Genomic DNA, 21,075 nt, shown 5'->3' on the forward strand with positions numbered 1-21,075 from the left:
TCTTTAGGTCAGGTTTCTCAAACTTTAATGTATACCAAATCACCAAAGGTGCTGGTTAAAAATAAATCTTGAGGGGGCTGGGGATATGGCCTAGCGGCAAGAGTGCCTGCCTCATGTATATGAGGCTGGGTTCGATTCCCCAGCACCACATATACAGAAAATGGCCAGAAGTTGGCGCTGTGGCTCAAGTGGCAGAGTGCTAGCCTTGAGCAAAAAGAAGCCAGGGACAGTGCTCAGGCCCTGAGTTCAAGCCCCAGGACTGGCCAAATAAATAAATACATACATACATACATACATACATACATACATACATCTTGAATGTAGCCTGAGATTCTGCACATCTAACAGCATGCTCTCGCATGATGTTACATCACACTTTGAGTAGCACAGAGCTAAGAATTTGTAGTGACATATCAAAAAAGAATATATGCTATGTAAGGTAAGGCAGTAATTTTGAACAGATTACTATTTACATGTTATGTACCTCTTATCTTCAAAAGTATTTATAAAGACAGGAAAGAGGCATACTGTTAGGCAAAACAGCTTTGAAGAAGGTGTAGTCATTAGATTTTATCAATAGTCTGTTGATTACATATACACAACCACTAAATATATTTAAATGTCTACAAAGCTTAATGCACAGTGTTACAAAAAATATTTTAAGTATAATTCTCCAGAGGTTAAATATAAGGTTAACTCTCAAGGTTCAAAAAATGATTTCACCACATACCAACCATGTGACCCCAGGACAAGTTAGTCATCTTTAAAAACTCCCTTCCTCATTTCTATGATAATCATATACCTCATTGGGTTCTTATAAGATTTTTTAATACATGTAAACATTTTATATAGTGAGTAGCAGTAAATTTTCTGTAAGAGATAGCTATTATTAATATTGGTACTATTTCTGTTTAATAAATATTAGGCCTGTTTTTAAGGCCTTGCCTTGCCAAAGCTATGGTATGATTCTCCTTAGACAACATGTCAGTGTCTAAGTAGGCTATGTCCAAGAACTTCTCAGGCACTGATTTATAGGAGACACTGAGACACTATTTCTGAACACTGCTTCTGTGTCTTAGGTAGCTTTTGGCACAGCAGTTTTGATCATCAGGTAGATACACATTTAGAAATCCATTCATTGAACATTTACTAAGTAGTTGAAAAGCAGCCGAATGACTGTTAAGTCTTCAATTAAGCTCAGTCTTTTTAAACATAATTAGCTCTTTTTCTTTGGCCAGTCCTGGGGCTTGAACTCAGGGCCTGAGCACTGTCCCTGGCTTCTTCTTTGCTCAAGGTTAGCACTCTTCCACTTGAGCCACAGCGCCACTTCGGACTTTTTCTGTATATGTCGTATTGAGTAATCGAACCCAGGGCTTCATGTATACGAGGCAAACACTCTTGCCACTAGGCCATATTCCCAGTTCTGTTTCTATATTACCATCAAATATGGTTGCTTTAGCCAGGTACTAGTGGGATGTACCTATCATCCCAACTAGCAGGAGACTAAGATCGAGAGAATGGAGGTTTCCAGGCCAGCCTTGACAGAAAAGTCCATGGGAGTCCATGTCAGCAGAAGGCACTGGACATGTTACACACACCCCAGCTAGAGTGGAAACTGTAAAATATTGAGATCTGGGTGCTCGGGCAGGCTTCCAGGCAGAAAGCAAGACCTTATCTCAAAAAATAACCAATGCGAATAAAAAGGATGGAGGCATGGCTTGGAAGTACAGCACCTCCTAGCATGCCCAAAGTCCTGAGTTCAGACCCTACTACTGGGAACTGGAAGAGATAATAGAAGAATGGTGCTTTACTATTATTACTGATAAGCTGTCTTCATAAATTAGCTAAATTTCTTTTGTTCTGCCACAGGAACTAATTTTCACCTTAAAAATACATTTCCTTACTGTACTTTAGACCTAGCATCCCTTGGTGTTAAGTGTCAGCCTCTGCTGTCATTCAAACCACAAGGCAGACAGACCTACTGGTTGTTTAATTTCAGTATTTCAAATAGTCTTAGTGGTAAAATAACTGAATTCTATGGAGCCTTTGAGCTTTTTGAAAAATAGCAACTAGATTTAACATAAAATACGGACTTATCTTTCCTTCCATGACCCTCTTAGGCTTCATCAGAAAATATGTTACATAGGAAAGGGCACCTTGTTATTCTTTCTGTTTAAGGGTTCCTCCCTGCTTTAAAACCAGGATAGTTTAAGAGCGAATAGGTTGAATATGTCTAGGAACCACACATGAATACCTGGCCTAGTATACCACTTTCCTTTATTCCCATATTTCACTTGTTTTAAGCATGCTTACTTTGTAAAACAAGCACAGCACTCTTCTGTTTTGACCAAAAGCCATTGTATAAAGGTCCTTTTCTTTTGATAATTTTTATATTGAAGATCACAAACTTGGAAGAGCAGTTAGAGCAGTTTAGAGAAGAACTGGAAAATAAGAATGAAGAAGTCCAACAGCTTCATATGCAATTAGAAATACAGAAAAAGGAATCTACTACTCGCCTGCAAGAACTTGAACAAGAAAACAAATTATTTAAGGTAATGACTTTAGAAAAACATTTGGAATAATTTGGTTTTCGTACTTTCTAATTTTAGTATTTGCTATGTCCAGCTACTAAATAGTAGTTAACAGAGAAATAGTAGTAGACAAATGGATTTGCAGGGAAGCTACTTTCTACTCAGCCTAAACATTTAGAATAATCATAAATCAAAATAGGTTAATTCTTTATCAAAACATAAGAACTACTGAAATTCATTGTCTTTGACTTTTCATCATTGTTATATTATGAGCACCATTATATTTCATAAACATAATTGAAAGAATATTCTGAAAGTGAAACATATGTAGTATGACAGTTATTTTTGTCCCTAGAATGAAATGGAGAAACTGGGATTTGCCATAAATGAACCTGATACGATTTCTACTCAGGATCAACATATACTGTTTGGAAAATTTACTCAAATAATACAGGAAAAAGAGGTAGAAATTGACCAATTGAATGAGCAGATTACAAAACTTCAGCAACAACTTAAATTTAAAACAAATGACAAGGTATATTCATTTAAAATTAGTTTTCATGCAGTTATTATAATCTAGAATTTTAAGAAACAAAGTGGTAACTGTTTTCACTTCCTTGTTGAACTTCAAAAAACAAATCTTAATTCTCTTTTAGTTTTTAATTTTAACTTACAACCTATTGGCTTATTAACAAGCTATGGGTACTTTTGTTCCCTTGTAATTTTTAAAAAGTATCTTTTAAAGATTTCAAGAAAACTCATTTCATCATCTCATTCTAAGTATATTAATTTTTTTCTATGATATTAATTGGGTATGGTAATTACCTGTGAGTGCCATTTGTTGTAGCTATTTCAATACTTTCTCCTTTTCAAAAGAATGTAATGGTATTTTCTTCATAGGAAATAAACTCCTAAAAATATAAACCTCTCAGATCTTTCAGAATAACAATCTAAATAAGGAAGGTCTTTGTTTTACATGATAGAGGAGATTGGTGCTCTACTATATTGAAATATGTCTAAGTAGTATATTGAGTTTTTATATGATCTTTTAAGATCTTGCTGTAAATAAAGCTTCCAAAATAAGAATGTATATTTATTAGGTGTTTCCTTTTTATTAACTAATAGATCATTGAAGAAAAAAATGAACTAATAAGGGATCTAGAAGCACAAATTGAATGTTTGGTGAGCGATCAAGAATGTGTGAAGAAAAATAAAGAAGAAGAAATAGAGCAGCTCAATGAAGTGATTGAAACACTTCAACAGGAATTGGCAAATATTGAGCAAAAGACATCAATGGATGCTAATTCACTTCCAGAAGAAGCTGATAGTTTAAAACATCAGTTGGATAAGCTTATAGCTGAAAAATTGGCTTTAGAACAGCAAGTAGAAACCACTAATGAAGAAATGGCCTTCACAAAAAATGTTCTTAAAGAAACTAATTCTAAAATGAACCAGCTAACGCAAGAATTGTGCAGTTTAAAGAGAGAACATGCAAACAATAAGGAGAAAATCCAAACTGAACCTGAGAAAAGTGTTAACATGGCTATGGATGATCTTAGGAATGACAAATCTGAACCTGAAGGAGTCCTTACTGAGAATACTCTTAAACCCCTAGAAAGGACCAACATTTCCAGGAGAAATTTAGAAACAAAAGTGTTACAACTTGAGAGCTCTGTTAGTACCAAGGACTTAGAACTTATCCAATGTTATAAGCAAATAAAAGACATGCAAGACCATGACCAGTCTGAAACCAAAAAGCTCCAAACAAAGATTATAAACCTACAGAAAATACTTGAGGAAAAAGTAGCCGCTGCTCTTGTTAGTCAAATCCAACTTGAGGCACTTCAGGAATATGTGAAGTCATATCAAGATAAAAAAACAGTTTCATCAGAGCCTGAGAGGACAGATAGGCAGAATATAAGTGAACTAACAGAAAACAAGATAGAACATGATGTGTCTGTATTAACCTTGAGAATATCAGAATTAGAAAGCCAGGTATTTGAAATGCACACTAGTTTGATGTCCAAAAAAGAACAAGTAGAAATTGCAGAGAAAAATGCTTTGGATAAGGAAAAGAAATTGCTAGAACTACAGAAACTGTTGCGAGACAGTGAGAAAAGGCAGGAAGAGAAAGGAAACCCTCAAAAAGATCTTGAAGTTATCAAGGTTAGTTTTATATGTCATTTTTCATCAACTAAATTCCCTAGGAAACTTTTCTTTTTCCATTAAGGTTATTGATAATGTGCTAGATTAAAAAATGTTTTGTGTATTCCTAGAAAATTTTATATGTAGTAAGGTTGTATGAAAATATCTTACTGTTCTTTAAAAACATGAGGCAAACTAAATTTAACAGAATTTATATAAACAATGTGATTCATAAATTGTGCTTCTCTCAGAGCCAGAAGAGGTTTAGAACATTCTACAACAGTAGGCAGCATTTATACTCAAATATAGTCCTTAATGTGTTACAAGTACTTTACTGTCTATAAATGCTATTTCTGTTCTGTACTTGAGAGTAAAGTACAGAAATAGCTTCATTGGTTATAACTAAGGTTTATTTTGGGTATGATCTGATCAGCTGGTTGTCTGTGATTGGCTGTGACTTGGTTGTTTATTAGGCTCCTAAATTAGATTTTCAGTGTGTTTATAAACTAACTTAGCTTCCAGTTTCATACCCAGGAATTTGATGTATAACAAATGGTCTAAATTTAATTTTAGCATTCTAAAATTATTGTTATCACTAAATGAATAGATAAATCCTGTGGTATTTATACATTAGCCTAATTATCAATTAGAGCAGTCAGAAGTGAAGCCAGAAGTCAGAAGTGATAAAGCACCAGCCTTGAGCAAAAAAGCTCAGGGACAATGCCAAAGCCCTGAGCTTAAGTTCCAGTACTCCCACAAAAAAAAAAAAAAAAAAAAAAATTAGCAAGGTCTTCTAGGACTTGAGTATAGTTTTTACCCCTAAACTTCTTTCTAGTACACATCTTATGCCATCATTTATTGTAAGTAATGGAAAGTATCAAAATATTATTCTCCTGAATTATTGTGTGAATGACAGGTAACTATGTTCTACAAATACTATACTTGATCACAGATTTTATCCTTCTTAGCAAAATATTGTTTGACCTCTGTATATCTACTTAACTAAGTATCTAAACTTGTAGTTATCTCAGTGTACAACAGATATGACAAAAACTTGTTTTCTGTAAATTGTCACTTTATAAATTTACAATTATGACTAGTATAAGTGTAACCTTATTTGAACACCAGAAGATTTGTATTCCCAAGAGTGATTCCACACTGACTATATTTTCCCCATAGCTTATAACTTCCCATAAGAAGTATCATAGTTACCTCTGGTATCCTTTGAGGAAAGGGAAGGGAATATAGAAACTCTTTAGAATGATAACAAAAATATTTTAATTTAAATCTTTTTGTTGTTGTTGAACTCTGTTAAGAATATAAAGTCATTCTAAAACATTTCCTTATTTGTTGAAAGAGGACAACCTCTTTCATCTGTAGCATGTCATTTCTGAAAAAGCCTTATTAGAAAGCATAGGAACCTTAAACTTAACTATATATTTTAATTCTTTCTCTCATTTTCTATTGTAATTCAGACAACTACTGAACTAATTGATACCAGTGGAGAAAGTAGACTTTTTGGTGAACTTGAGGCTCCTAGAACCCAGGCAATGGCTATCCAAGAACTTGTCAGTTATAAAGAAAAGTCAGAAAAACTTCAAGAAGAGCTTTTGGTAAGATAAGTAGCACAGCTATAATTCTTTTCAGCATATTCTATAAAAATAAGCCCAAATTAATTGTTGTATTGTTAATAATCATAGAGCTCATAAGCATTGTAGACTATATTGGCAATGTTCATCAAGGGGAAATTTTTTTTTAAATGAATAAAGCAAGGGGAGGTTGGTTGGGGGAAGAGGGAAGGAGGGAGAAAAATGAGGAAGGGGGTAAAACAGATATGACAAGAAATATATATGTATTCACTACCTTAAGTACATGAGTGTAACCCCTCTATATATCATCTTGACAATAAAAAAAATTTTAATAAACCCAAATCCATAACTTGAATGCTAGAAAATAATCTTGTAGACTTCATAACATTTCGCTATAAATTTATCACCCTCTCTTTGGTTGGTTTTCTTGGCAATCTTTGTTGGAAAGATCCTCCTCACCTCAGCCTAACCAGGAATAAAGAAAGACAATTATTAAAGAGAAAAATAAATCTAATGAGAACCAAAACAGAGATAAAAATATTTCACTTTCTATACTAGTTAAATCATACTGATAAACAACTGTGAGGGCTTCTGTTTTTGTATTCTGAGGTAAATGAACAATAAGTATGAATTTTACTTTCTCCCTTTCCTAGCCAAACTTCTACATTGTGTGAAATTTTTAACTGAATTCTATTCCCTATGTTTTTAGGTAAAGGAATTAAATATAGCATCTCTGCAAAAAGATTTAAGCCAAGTCAGGGATGAACTCACACAAGCAGAAAAGAAGTTATCCCGCTTAGAAAAAGATGAGTCCAAGGAACAAGAAAACAGAAAGATCTGCACATTAGAGCCGTTTCCTAGTATAATGGGTAAATGCTCTGCATCCCAGACAGAGGGGACTCTCAAGGTCAGCAGCAGCAATCAGACTCCACAAGTTCTTGTTAGAAATGCAGGAATTCAAATTGATTTACAGAATGAATGTGCATCAGAAGAAGTTACTGAAATAATCAATCAGTTTACTGAGAAAATTGAGCAGATGCAAGAACTACATGCTGCTGAAATTTTGGATATGGAGTCCAGACATATTTCAGAAACAGAAACTTTGAAGAGGGAACATTATGTTGCTGTTCAGTTACTGACAGAAGAATGTGGTACCTTGAAAGCTGTGATACAGTGTCTGAGATCCAAAGAGGTATTTGGTTTTCACAAAATAGTTTTCTTCAGCATTCCGTGATATTTCTTTTGATATTCCCATGATATTTCTCTGTTTTCAAGAACAAAAATTTTAAACATATAAGAAACATCTTTCATGATACATTATTATAATTTTAAATCTTCCCATTATATAGAATTAGAAAATAAAATTTGTATGGATTTAAAACCTACTATGATTCCTTAATTCATAATTGTCTATTCTCGTGAGGAAAAAGTTATATAGACATATGATAAACTATAGAGAGTTTTATTAATTATGAAAAATTGAAAGAGTACATTGATTTCACTATCAAAATACACCAGAGTAATTCATGGGATCTTATTCTTACTAAGGAAGGAAATATTTAAATTTTGTTGTTTTCTCTAAATAGGTATCTTCAGTTCCTGAATTAATGTATTCTAAAGCTTACCAAACTAGAGAAATATGTTCCAGTGGTAAGATATGTAAATTTCTGTAATATTTTTAGTATTTTACAGTGCTACAGTTGAGGGGTGATTTGAGTGGCTGTTAATTACATATAGTGGTTTTTTTTCATTTTAGATTCTGGATCAGACTGGGGTCAGGGAATTTATCTTACACAGAGTCAGGGATTTGATGCAACATCAGAAAGCCAAGGAGAAGAAGGTGAAAGTTCAACAGATTCATTTCCAAAGAAAATAAAGGTACTAAAAGATAAAGATCCCTTAGTAAATTTACTCAGTATCCTATTTATCTTGAATGTAGTAGCTTAGTTGAAATTACATAGTAGAATCCTCTCTGTTGGAACCTGTGCATTTTGTTCTTTTATTTCCAAAGTAATAAAATGAAGTCTGTTCCGTGATTATGAGTATGTTTTTTGCTGGTCCTGAAGCTTAAACTAAGGGCCTGCACACTGTCCCTGAGCTTTGTGCTCAAAGGCTAGCCCTCTACTACTTGAGCCACACCCACACACCACTTCAGGCTCTTTCTGGGTCATTTATTGGAGATAAAAGTCTCACAAACTGGCTTCAAGCCACAATCCTCAGTTCTCAGCCCCCTGAGTAGGTAGAATTACAGGCATGAGCTACTGGCACCAGGTTTGAGGATCTTTTTTAAATGAATTTATTCCTAATGTTTTTGTTTGTCAAAATTACTAAAGCCATCTTAAGGAATAGAAGTTATTTCCCACATTTTATTTCGGTCAAGTCAGTGTCTAATCATTAAATCTAGGAAGAGTATATTATTAACTAAATAAAAAGAAGGAACTTAATGATGAAAGTTTTAAAACATCATGGAGAGTTGCTTAGGATTGTCTTATTCCTCCACAGGAAGCAAGCATTCAGTAAAATTGAGCTGGAGTTTCTATTAATCAGTCTAGCTTGATAAAGCAGCTTTGGTTAAAATTTATTTACCTTGTATATGTAACTTTGAATAAGTTATCTTAATTTTGCTTCTGGGTTTTGGCTACTAGGGATTACTAAGAGCTGTCCATAATGAGGGCATGCAAGTGCTTTCTCTCACTGAGTCACCTTATGGTGATGGAGAAGACCATTCTGTTCCGCAAGTGTCAGAATCTTGGCTAGAAGAGAGAAGAGCTTACCTGAACACCATCTCATCTCTTAAGGACTTAATTACCAAAATGCAAGTGCAAAGAGAAACTGAGGTATTCAAACAGTATTATGCTTCTAATTTTTTAAAATTTTATTATAAGGTGATGTACAGAAGGGTTACAGTTGCAGAAGTCAGATAATGACTACATTTCTGTTTGAACAGTGTCACCCCCCTCCCTCATTCCCAGTTTTTCCCTTCCTGACATCCCTCCTCCCCAAGATGTATATTTTATTTCCAGCATAGAATCTAGTGTGTATCACTGCTGAATTGGGTCACCCTTTGTCCTATCATTTCTCCACCTCCCCTTCTCATCCCCAAATCAGATAAACTTATATACAGGACAAAAAGTACAGAAATCAAAAACAGCAAGAAAAAAAAGATAAAACAAGAAACCAAAGGAAAAAAAGATTCACAAACAGTACAATAAAAAAAACCTCTTATTTCCATTTCTTGGAGTTCATTTTGATAAGCATCATTTTATATAATCATATGTACATAGCTGTTGAGACCTTGTGATCCTCTCCTAAGAAGATCTTCTTTTTGTCTCATTGTGAATGTTTAGAGTGCTGTTTAATCATGTCCAAGTGTAATTATTTGTCTTTTACTATCTGTTGGACTTACTTGTATATTTATAGGCACATTCTAATCATTACAAGTGAGGAAAAACATGTAGCCTATGTTTCTCTGGGGTTTTTTGTGCTTTTTTAAAAATCACTTAGTATATTCATTTCCTTATGAATGGGGTAATGTCATTCTTTCTGATGGAAAGAATTCCATTGTGTATATATATACCACATTTCCTTGATCCATTTGTCTCTGAGGAGCATCAGGGTTGTTGTTAAACCCACTGACTTAACCCGCTGTGACTGGGAGCAAGGCAGTAACAGAAAGGGGACTGTGAAACTGGTTTGGGGGCACCAGGAGGCCTGTGCCTCTCTCTCATCAGCAACAAACCCCCCAGGTCTCATACAGGGTCTTCATTGATTTTGGGACAGTGGAGTATTTTCAGAAAGTAAGGTAGCGATCTCTTTGAAGATACAGGCACCAACATGTGAAACAATTCTAGGATGAAGGACTTCTTTATCTTCGAAAGTAGAGGCAAGCAGTAAACAACCACAAAAAACCTTGGGTTTTGATTAACTCACATTCAGGGTAGGATCTTGGGTTTCTGTAATGTTAGGAGGGATTGATCTTTCTTGGGCCACAGCTTTCTGAGGTCCAAGAAAAGCATTCCAGTTCTCTTTATTAGACTTCACAGCTCATCATTCACAGATTCCCACATGGGTTGATTCCATTATCTTAGCTATGGTAAACAATGCTGCAATGAATATGATTGTGCTGGTACCAGCTTTAGTGCAGCTTGGTCATTTGGATAAATGCCCAGGAGTGAAATTGCTGGGTCATAGGGAAGCTCTATGTTTAGTCTTTTGAGGAACCTCCATTACTGCTTTCCAGAGCAAGTTTACATTCCCACAAGCAGTGTAGTAGCATTCCTTTTTGGCATATCCTACCAGCATCTGTTATTGTCCATTTTCTCTATAATGACCATTCTTACTGGAGTGAGGGAGAATCAGTGTTGTTTTGATTTGCATTTCTTTTATGGCCAGAGATGTCAGACATCTCTTCATGTGTCTGTTGGCCATTCTTATTTCTTCTTCTGAGAAGGCTCTCTTTAAGTCTTTAGCTCAATTATTAATTGGGTTGTTGTTTCTTGAGGATTTATTTTGGAGGAGGTTTAATTTTTTGAGCTCTTAAGTATATTTTAGATATGATGCCCATGTCTGATGCCTAGCTAGTAAAGATTTTCTCCCATACTGTGTGGGCTTTCTGTTTAATCTTCCTAGCTGTGTCCTTTGACATGCAGAAACTGGTTTGATGCCTATTTATATAGTCTTTCTTTGATTTGTTATGAGTCTAGGTCTACTAAGTTTTGACCTGTGCTAAGTTTCACCTCTGCCAAGGAGCCCTAGTGTTTCCCATATCCCTTCCTGTAATATTTTCAGGGCATCTGGTCTTATATTGGGGTCTTTGATCCATTTGAAATTGATTCTGGTGCAGGATGATATATAAAAAAATCTAACTTGGGTTTTCTGCACATGTATAGCCAGTTCTGCCAGCCATTTGTTGAAGAGGCTGTCTTTCTTCTGTCCTGTGTGTTTGGCTCCCTTATCAAAGTTTAGGTGGCTGTAGGTCCATGGGTTCATTTCTGGATCTTCAGTTCTATTCCAATGGTCCAAAAGCCTATTCTTGTGCCAGTACCAGCTGTTTTTATTTCTATGGCTTTGTAATAGAGTTTGAAACTTGGTATTAATATTCTTCCAGCACTATTCTTCCTTCTAAGGATTGTTTTTGCTATTCAGGGTCTTCCATTATTCCATATGAATTTTTGGATTGCTGCTTTTATATCACCAAAAAATGTTGTTGGGAATTTTATGGGTATTGCATTGAATTTGTGGATAACATTGGGTAGATTGCCATTTTCATTATGTTAATCTTTCCAATCCAGGGGCATGGGAGGTTGTTCCATTTTCTTTTTTTTTTTTTTTTTTTTTTTTTTTGGCCAGTCCTGGGCCTTGGACTCAGGGCCTGAGCACTGTCCCTGGCTTCTTCCCGCTCAAGGCTAGCACTCTGCCACTTGAGCCACAGCGCCGCTTCTGGCCGTTTTCTGTATATGTGGTGCTGGGGAATCGAACCTAGGGCCTCGTGTATCCGAGGCAGGCACTCTTGCCACTAGGCTATATCCCCAGCCCTAGTTTTATCTTAATAACAATAATTCACTTCGTATGTGTTCAATCCGAATTATTATTTATTTTCAAACTTGAACATACATATGTTCTCAGGCTTTTAAATTTTATTTTGGTCAGTAGATTAATATTTTAGAATGTTTTTAAAATGTGCTTATTTTAACTGACTTTTGTATTTTGTTCTCTGCTAGGTTTATGACAGTTCTCAATCTCCAGAGAGCCTCTCAGACTGGCGGGGTGAACTTCTACTTGCCCTTCAACATATTTTTCTAAAGGAACGCAGTTGCTTACTAGCCACATTTCAGACTGAACTGACCACTTTAGGTACTAGAGATGTTGTTGGATTATTAAACTGTTTGGAACAGAGACTACAAGAACAGGTATCAAAACAAAACTTTAAAAAATATTCTAAGTAGTAATAAGAAAATGAGTTACTGATTTAAGTATTAAACCTAATTTTAACAAGGACTACTAAGGATTCTTAGAAGAAAAAAATTACCTTAAATATCTTACGTTAGAAAGTAAGAAAGGAAATGAATGAGCTGTTCATCAAACTTGGGAAACTTTTTTTCAAAAAAGAAAAACAATAAGACCAAAGAAAAAGAAGAAATAATATCTCATTTTTCACAACATTTATGTTTTGTGAAATTGCCAGTAGCCATTGCTCCTAGTGGAAATACACAAGTTTCCATAAATCTTTTATTACATTTTTATCAGTTAGTACATGATCTTGCTTTCTTTGAAGTTGTGTTAGACTTTGTATGGTCTTAACAAAAGGCCTAACACAAACAACTTTAGGCAATAAGATTTGTTTCAGCTCAGAGTTTCAGAGGTCTCAAGTTTTTAATCCTTGGTTCTGTTGATTGTGGGTAGTGAGCTATAAAATTGGAATCTACGGATAATTAATATTCAAGTTCTTTGAAAAGATTCATAAAACAAATTTCTGGAGAACTGATTTAAGAAAAGTGATACTGCACAATGTTCAAACATTAGCTTGAGATAATAAAATATACAGTATTGTGAATAATTTCATTTCAGTGCATTTTAAAGCGTGGATGATTCAGTGATTCAGTAACAAATGGAAAACCTGAAAAGACCTGTATCTGGTAATACAGTATACTCACAATCCTTAGTGCACAGGTCTCAGTCTTAAATACATTCTCTGTTAAAATAATAAGGTTCTATGGAGACCTTGGGATACCAGAGCTGCAGCAAGGAAGGTACTACCTAGATGAATTTGGAATGTCTTATTTTACTGACAATTGCTCAAAGCATGAAGGAAATAGAGAAGCTAGCTGGGCACTGGTGGCTCATACCTGTAATGCTACTTAAGAAGTTGAGATCTGAGGATCAAAGTTGAAAACCAGCTCAAGTTGAAAAGTTGGAAAGACTTACATTTGACTAATGAGCCAAAAAGCTGGGCTGGAGTCATAGATTAAGTGAAAGAGTGCTAGCCTTGAGTAGAAAAGCCAACCAAGTGCACAAGGCCCTAAACCCAAGACCTAGTACAGGCACAAAAACAAAAACAAGCACAGAACTCAGCTTAGCAGTTCCTTTAAAAGCCAAAATTGAAAATGTAAGCATCAAACTAAATGATATTGACAGATTGCAAAGCTGAGTAAAACAATGCATTCATACTGGTAGGAGTGGACAAAAAGTATGACATTTGGAATTAGAATGGCATTTGGTAAATATAGTATTGATAGAATTAGTTAATCACTTCATTATTAAATCTGATCTACTCAAGCAGTAATTAGCAATAGATGCTAAGAATTAATAGAAGAAAGATGTTAAAATAACGTTTGCAGTTTTGTAGTTTATTTTGTACTTTGAATATAATGATTGCAGGAGGAATATAGGAGAGAATGATGGAAGGGGTAACATTGACCAAGAAGCATTCTTGAGTACCAAGAAGTACGTATAGCCTGATTAAGGAATTGTAACCTCTTGGTACAGTCATATAATAATAGAATGTTTGCACAATACCAAAGTAAATGTCTAGAAGGACTCTCTTAATTACAAAGAGAAAAGCAGTAACTTTGTAGTGGAAAGACTTTGCAAACAACCACAAGACCCAAGCAACCAGAGTTAATATTACTAGCAGTGAAACACACACACACACTTGTTCTCATCTGAAAATATCACTTTTGTGACACTTTTATTAAATGCATAGCAGAATACACTCTTGGGAACATCACATAGCTCATTGTACAACTATTAGAATCATAAAGATGAAAAAATAGTGTTGCCACCAAGTGCTAATGGAGATTCAGATTAAGTTAATTTCCCATATATTGCTGGTAGGAATGTAAAGTGAGAGATCCACTCCAGAAAGTAATCTGGCAACTTCTCAAGTTAAATAAATATCCACTACATTAAACACACCTAGCAGTCATATTCATAGATTCTTTAATTAGAAATGAAACCTTATGTCTTCATAAGAACCTGTACACAAATATTTGTGGTTCTATTTATAAAGTCCTATAAGAGAGAATAAATGAACAAACTGTGGTATATCCAAATAATGAAACACTATCTAGCAATTGATAAAGGAACAAATTGTTTTTGCTTTCAACCACTTTTTTTCTGTATAACAACTCTCAAAATAGCAAAATTCTAATGACAGAGATCAGGTCAGCTATTGTCTGTGGTAGGGTTAAGGAGAGAGTGTGACTACAAAGTTACCTTCAGCGGAGTACTGAATCTGCTGTGATACGTGCACAAATAGATTAATATCTATACAAGTGAAAAAATATAGTTTTGTACACTAACAAGAAATGAATACATGTAAAAGCTAAGGCACAGTGAATAAATTTAGTTGAAATGTATTAATAGCATTATTGTCAGTTACTTGATTTTGGTAACATACTATAATTATTTAAGATGCTATCATTGGGGAATCTGGTTGAGGAGTACACAGAACTTTGGCTTCCATTTACGCAAAAGAAAAACTCTTACGTTGGTGCTGGTGGCTCACACCTGTTGTACTTCTAGCTACTCAGGATGCTGAGGTCTGAGGATCATGGTTCAAAGCCAGCCAGGGCAGAAATTCCTCAAAAATGTCAGAAGTGGACCTGTGGCTCAAGTGGGAGAGTGCTAGCCTTGAGCACAAAGAGGCTCAGGGACAACACCCAGTCCCTGAGTTCAAACCCAGGACTGACCAAAAACCCAAACAAAAACTCTTAAAATTGGAAGACATACAACAAAATATTTTATCAGTATTCTTCAATAAGTCACAAAGACTTAATATGCTTTCCTTTTTGCTGTAAGACATTTTGAAAAATATGAATAAGCTTTTTGTATTGTTAATTTTTGTTAATTGCAGTTAATAGAATTTTCTTGCTCTTCAGAAGTAACAGCAAGGTATAGAGATGAAGGAGCATCAGTGTAAAGCATATCCTCACATATTGTGGCAAACAAAAACAACCTGACGTGTCTTACAATGCACATTCCATTCATTCTTCAGACTTCCGGGTTACTAATTTTATTCTTATTTCTTTACAACTCTCTTCATTAGTTTTTTTCATTTTTCATTTTCCTTTGTTACAGGGCATTGAATATCAAGCAGCTATGGACTGTCTACAAAAAGCAGATCGAAGGAGTTTGTTATCTGAAATTCAAGCACTGCGTGCTCAAATGAATGGTAGAATGATCCTGAAAAGAGAACAAGAGAGCGATAAACCAAGCCAAGGTATGTTCAATGATAGGCTCATGTGATATCACAAATAAATGAAAATATTTCAGCTTGATGTCATCATTAGTCAGTTGAAACATTTCTTCTCAGTCACATTTTCCTCTCATCTTTATACTTAGGAGATAATTGATATTTATTACTGTAGGGTTACAGCTATATTTAACTTTGTATATGTAGGCTTACATTCCGGTTAAGACCATTAAGGTCTTTGTGTTTTAATTTTTCTTATTTATTGTTAAGGTGATGACCAGAGGATTACAATTACATAAATAAGGTGATGAGTACATGTCTTTTTAGACACATTACCCTCCTCTCTCATTTTTTCCCACTTTCCCCTCCCCACTCTGCTTTCCCCCCCCCCACTCTGCTTTCCCCCCCTTGCAAAGTTCATTTAGTGTCTAGTGAGTATCATTGTTGCATCAGTTCATCCTTTTGCCCTGCTGTTTCTGCGATTCCCTTTTCCTTCTGTGGATCAGATAAACTTATATACAGATAAAAGATATAGCAAAGAAATGCACACACACACACACACACACGAGAACAAAAGAAATAACTGCAAAAAGTACATTATAGAATCCTCTTGTTTCCAGTTTTGTTTGTTTTAAAGCTGAATAAGAAAAGGCTTTCCTTCTCTCTTTAGTGAACAACTTTCTAAAGAAAAGAAAATCTACAATTTTAAATACTTGGTTTGCAAAATTGGGAACTACCATACATGCAGAAAAGTATAATATTCAAATACACATTATGCCAAGTTTATTAAATTAAGAGTATTGTGTTAGCTGGGTGCTGGTGACTCACACCTATAATACTAGCTACCCAGGAAGCTGAGATCTGAGCGTCCAGGTTCAAGCTAGCCCAGGCAGAAAAGCCTATGAGACTCTTAGCTCTAATTAACCACTCAAAAAAGTGGCGGTGGAACTGTGCTAGCCTTAAGCAGAAAAGCTCAGGGCACTGCCCACACCATGAGATCAAGGACTACAACTGACCACCACCAAAAACAACAAAATGAATATTGTAGCAACATTATCCATGTAGAGAAGAACATTCCCCAAATCCTAAAGGGTCCCTCATATGCTAATCTGTAGTAACTTAGAACCAGTATTTCAGCCAGGTGCCAGTGGTTCACACTGGAATCTTAGCTCTTCAAGAGGTTGAGACCTAGAGTTTACAGTTCAGAGCCAGCCATGGCACATAAGTCTGTCAGACCCCCCATCTCCTTAACCTGTAGAATGATGGACTTGAGGCATGGTTTATGTGGTAAGAGTGCCAGCCATGAGCAAGAAAACAACCAGAGTATGAGGCTTGTACATACAACCAATGTATATATTTGTATGGCAATATAAATATATCAGTTTATATATTCCTAAATTATACATGTTTGAGATTTGTGTGGTTTTGAGCTTTTATCAATCTGTATGTATTTTATATACTGTGCAGTCTTCCAAGTTACTACATTTATTTGTCATTCATTTGTTATTCTATTGAATTCTTTTGTGTGGATAGTGCATGATTTATATATAAATTTATATATATAGTTGAACAGTTGGGTTGTTGATAGTTGTTAAATATTGCAATGCTGATATGGACATTGTTTACTAAAGTGTTTGTTTGTATTACACATATACATGTAAGAGTAGAATTGCTGTGTCCAAGGATGCATGGCTTTACTATTATGAAGTTTTGTGAAACAGTTGTAACAAGCAGCCACATCCATACTCGTATCATGATATATAGTGAGAACAATTGCTTGCATCTGTAATAGTTTTGTTTTATATAATGGTATAAACACACTTTTTCCAATTTTGAGGTCACATTCTAGGCTCATATATTTATGTTAAAGCTGAATCAAGTTTCAATTACTTTAGAAAAAGCAGATATGAGATAAATTAAACATGTCCCTTTAGATACAGGCTTAGTTTAAAGTGTTTTGAAAATACTTATTAATATTTTATCTAAGTTAAGTAGAAGCTCATTGAAAGCATGATTACTATCTTATAGATTCATATTTATGTGTGTAAATCTTTAGCTTTATCCCTATGAAAGAGGTTTAAAATCTTTGTTGAACATGATTATCATTAATTCCAATCTCCTGACATCATTGTACTATGAATTGATGATTTTGATAGAATGTCTAGGTTAAGAAATTTTCTTATTTGAGTACGGTTTCATGTTGATGGTAGAACAGAAAACCAAAAGAAGAGAGCAGAAATCCCACACAGAATTACATAAAGCCTAAAATAATGACTAACATCCAGGTGACCATGTCCACAGAGCTCTTCCGTGTTGTTCCAGTGTATGTAAGTATATATTGTTCATAAACAAACTCAGTACATATTTGGAACCTTTTATCACCTAACATACTTGAAGATTTAAACTCTTAGATTTGTTTTCATTGTGATAAACATGTAGCAAGAATTTGACTGGTTTTGAAACAAACAAGATCCAAGCTAAAGTTTAACTTTACCTTGGGCATTCAAGTTCCTAGGGACCATCTGCAAAGAGGGACTGAACAAACAAAGCCATCACTGGTGTTCATTGTAGTCTTGGCTCTGTGGGAAACTTCCACTACTGTGGATGGCATTTTTTTGTGTGAATTCTCAATGAGCAAATAAAGACAGAAATTCCTACTTAGAACATACTGTGTGCATTTAAGTTATTGTATTCTACATTTTGTACAATGAATGTATTCTGTCAAACTTCTGTTCTTCTACATGTCAAGCCTGTGATGAAAACATGGATGGTTTATTTGTATGATTTACAAATTTGAGGGACAATACTCCTTTCACAGTTGCTTTGTACTGATCTTCTAAGTGACACATTCATTCTCAATAATGTGATAAGGCAAATATGAGTGTCTAGATTGTATTTTAACTATTAAACATACTCTCTTCAGAGTTCTTGGAATATAACATGCAGCAGAAGCAGTCTCAAATGCTGGAGATGCAAGTGGAGCTCAGCAATGCAAAGGACAGAGCAACTGAACTGCAGGAACAGCTGAGTTCAGAAAAGATGGTCATTGCAGAACTAAAAAGTGAACTTGCACAAACAAAATTGGAGCTAGAAACAACACTCAAGGCACAACATAAACATCTAAAGGAATTAGAAGCATTCAGGTGTGCAAAATTTTCTAATTATAAAATAAACATGTATTAGGAATTGGATTAACTTTGTTAGAAACATTGTGCAAATAATATGGAAAAACGCAACATACATGATGTTTAAGTAGTATGAAACTACGCTATTCATAAGAAAAATTGTTATAGACAGGGAAACCTCAAATTTTTCTGAATTACATACTCTTCATTATTTTGACATATGCTTTACCATGATTTAATTTCTACTAAACAATTGTAGAAGACTTCATTTTGACCTGTATTTTACCACCAACTAGATTGAAGTAACATTAATGATCTCTAAAATATACCGTTTAAAGAGACAGTACTGGGCTGGGGATATGGCCTAGTGGCGAGAGAGCTTGCCTCGTATACATGAGGCCCTGGGTTCGATTCCCCAGCACCACATATACAGAAAACGGCCAGAAGTGGTGCAGTGGCTCAAGTGGCAGAGTGCTAGCCTTGAGCAAAAAGGAAGCCAGGGACAGTGCTCAGGCCCTGAGTCCAAGGCCCAGAACTGGCCAAAAAATAAAAAATAAAAATAATAAAGAGACAGTACTATGAAAAAGAGATGCTTATTGTTGAAAATACTGAGATCTGTTCCTGCCAAAATATATTTCAAGTGCAGTTATTTTGATTTTGAAGATTTATTTCATTTACAAAATTCACATTATGGTTTCCTTCGTAAAAGTAGTCAGTAAAAGACAAGAGAAAATATTATTTAGTAGCAATGAATGGCTTAATTTTTTATGATAATAAGAATTACTAGAAACAAATTGAAATGAACTACAATCAGGAATGTGCCTTTACAGTGTTTATAACATGCCTCATGGTATATCTAACATGTTATAGCTAGTGTAAAACATGCTTCAACTTTTCAATGGGAGCTAATTTCTATCAACATGTACTTAATACTATGACCAAAACTCATTTGTCTCTTGATATAGGTTGGAAGTTAAAGATAAAACAGATGAAGTACACTTGCTTAATGATACCTTGGCAATTGAGCAAAAGAAATCAAGAGAGCTTCAGTGGGCTTTAGAGAAAGAGAAAGCCAAGTTAGGGCACAGTGAAGAGCGTGAGAAAGAAGAACTGGAGGTATTACCATATTTGTCTTTATGTGTCTCTGGTGTATCCAGTCTTTAGACTTTCCCCTGTGTAAAATGTCAACTTTATCTCCTTTATTACAAGGTATAATAAGTTGTTCACTATGCATTGACTACCATTGTAATGTTTATCTAACCTGTGTTCTGAATTAATGTAAATGGCAAAAAGTTTTATTTTACTACATCCAAGAATGCAAGTAGATTCTCCCCTGTGCTATATTTTGGAGATGTGATTAGTGCATACACCACTTAATAAATAGAACAGTCATGGCAATTTAATGCAGAAGTAGTTTAGGTTCCTGTTTTTCTCCTAGTGAACAGGAATACTTTTCTGGTACGTTGTCCAGTATTTACTAACTCAGTGGCAAGAAATAATGTGTTGCTAGCATTTTTGTCCCACCTACCTTCCTCTGCCCATCCTTCTGTGTCTTCTTTCCTTCCTTCTCCTTTTTTTCCCTCTTTCCTGTTTATTTAATTTCCACTGTGGTGTACTCCACATAAGGACATGTTACTGCCATATTACTAGTCTTCTTATCATTAAAAGTTGCATAGATTTTAAGTACTCATCCCGATCTCTTCCTCATAAGACTTATTATTTTTAGCTGGCGATACTGCAAAACACAAGGTTTTCAGAAACTCCTATCACTTTATAACAGGAACACATAAATATTTTAAACTTTTTGTGATTTTGTGTGTGTGTGTGTGTGTGTGTGTGTGTGTGTGTTCGTAATGAGGATTGAAATCAGCACCTGGAAATTGTCCCTTAGCTTTTCACTGTAGATTTGGTACTCTGCCACTTCAGCCACAGCTCTACTTCTGACTTTTTGATGGTTAGTTGGAGATAAAATTCTCATGAACTTTCCTTCCTGTGCTGGCTTCAAACCATGGTACTCAGATCTCTAGCCTCCTTTAACTAAGATTACAGGCATGAACCACTAGAACCCAGTTTTTATGTGATATTTTTAATAGTTTTGTGCATGAAACAAATTTTTTTTTCTTGGAAGAAAAGGAAAGGTATCACTATCTTAGCCATCCTGTAAAATTGTAGTTTGACATTTCCATCATTCATAACTCTACATGTATATACTACTGATGGATAATTTTATTTCTCACATTTACTTGTAAGTACCTAACAGTAAAGATTCGGTATAGTATTACACTAAAAACTCAAATTGAGCACCCTTAGTTCACATCCCTGCAGCTGAAGTGATTACACTCACTTAGATCCCTTTGTCCTCATAAGTATTTGAATTATAAAAGGACTAGGTAGTTTGAGGGTGTAAATAAATACATAGTAACTCCCAATTTGACCAAAATGAAAGAAACTTTAATGAAAAAGATTATATAGTACTCAAATTTCATTTTTAA

The 21,075-nt window shown here is 34.8% G+C and overlaps 1 protein-coding gene across 5 annotated transcripts in view; it reads left to right on the forward strand.

Moving 5' to 3' along the window:
* Akap9 (A-kinase anchoring protein 9) overlaps positions 1–21,075 on the forward strand; it is a 120,914-nt gene that overhangs the window by 89,444 nt on the left and 10,395 nt on the right. For all 5 annotated transcript variants that reach the window (XM_048339990.1, XM_048339992.1, XM_048339993.1 and 2 more), the window contains 12 exons: positions 2,400–2,552; positions 2,887–3,066; positions 3,657–4,697; positions 6,152–6,289; positions 6,975–7,457; positions 7,852–7,915; positions 8,022–8,143; positions 8,911–9,102; positions 11,986–12,174; positions 15,344–15,485; positions 18,382–18,601; positions 19,549–19,699. In XM_048339990.1, the coding sequence (XP_048195947.1) occupies positions 2,400–2,552; positions 2,887–3,066; positions 3,657–4,697; positions 6,152–6,289; positions 6,975–7,457; positions 7,852–7,915; positions 8,022–8,143; positions 8,911–9,102; positions 11,986–12,174; positions 15,344–15,485; positions 18,382–18,601; positions 19,549–19,699 (3,075 nt within the window). The remainder of the gene's footprint in view (positions 1–2,399; positions 2,553–2,886; positions 3,067–3,656; positions 4,698–6,151; positions 6,290–6,974; positions 7,458–7,851; positions 7,916–8,021; positions 8,144–8,910; positions 9,103–11,985; positions 12,175–15,343; positions 15,486–18,381; positions 18,602–19,548; positions 19,700–21,075) is intronic.

This window comes from Perognathus longimembris, chromosome 2, assembly GCF_023159225.1.
Source record: "Perognathus longimembris pacificus isolate PPM17 chromosome 2, ASM2315922v1, whole genome shotgun sequence".
Taxonomy (NCBI): Eukaryota; Metazoa; Chordata; class Mammalia; order Rodentia; family Heteromyidae; genus Perognathus; species Perognathus longimembris.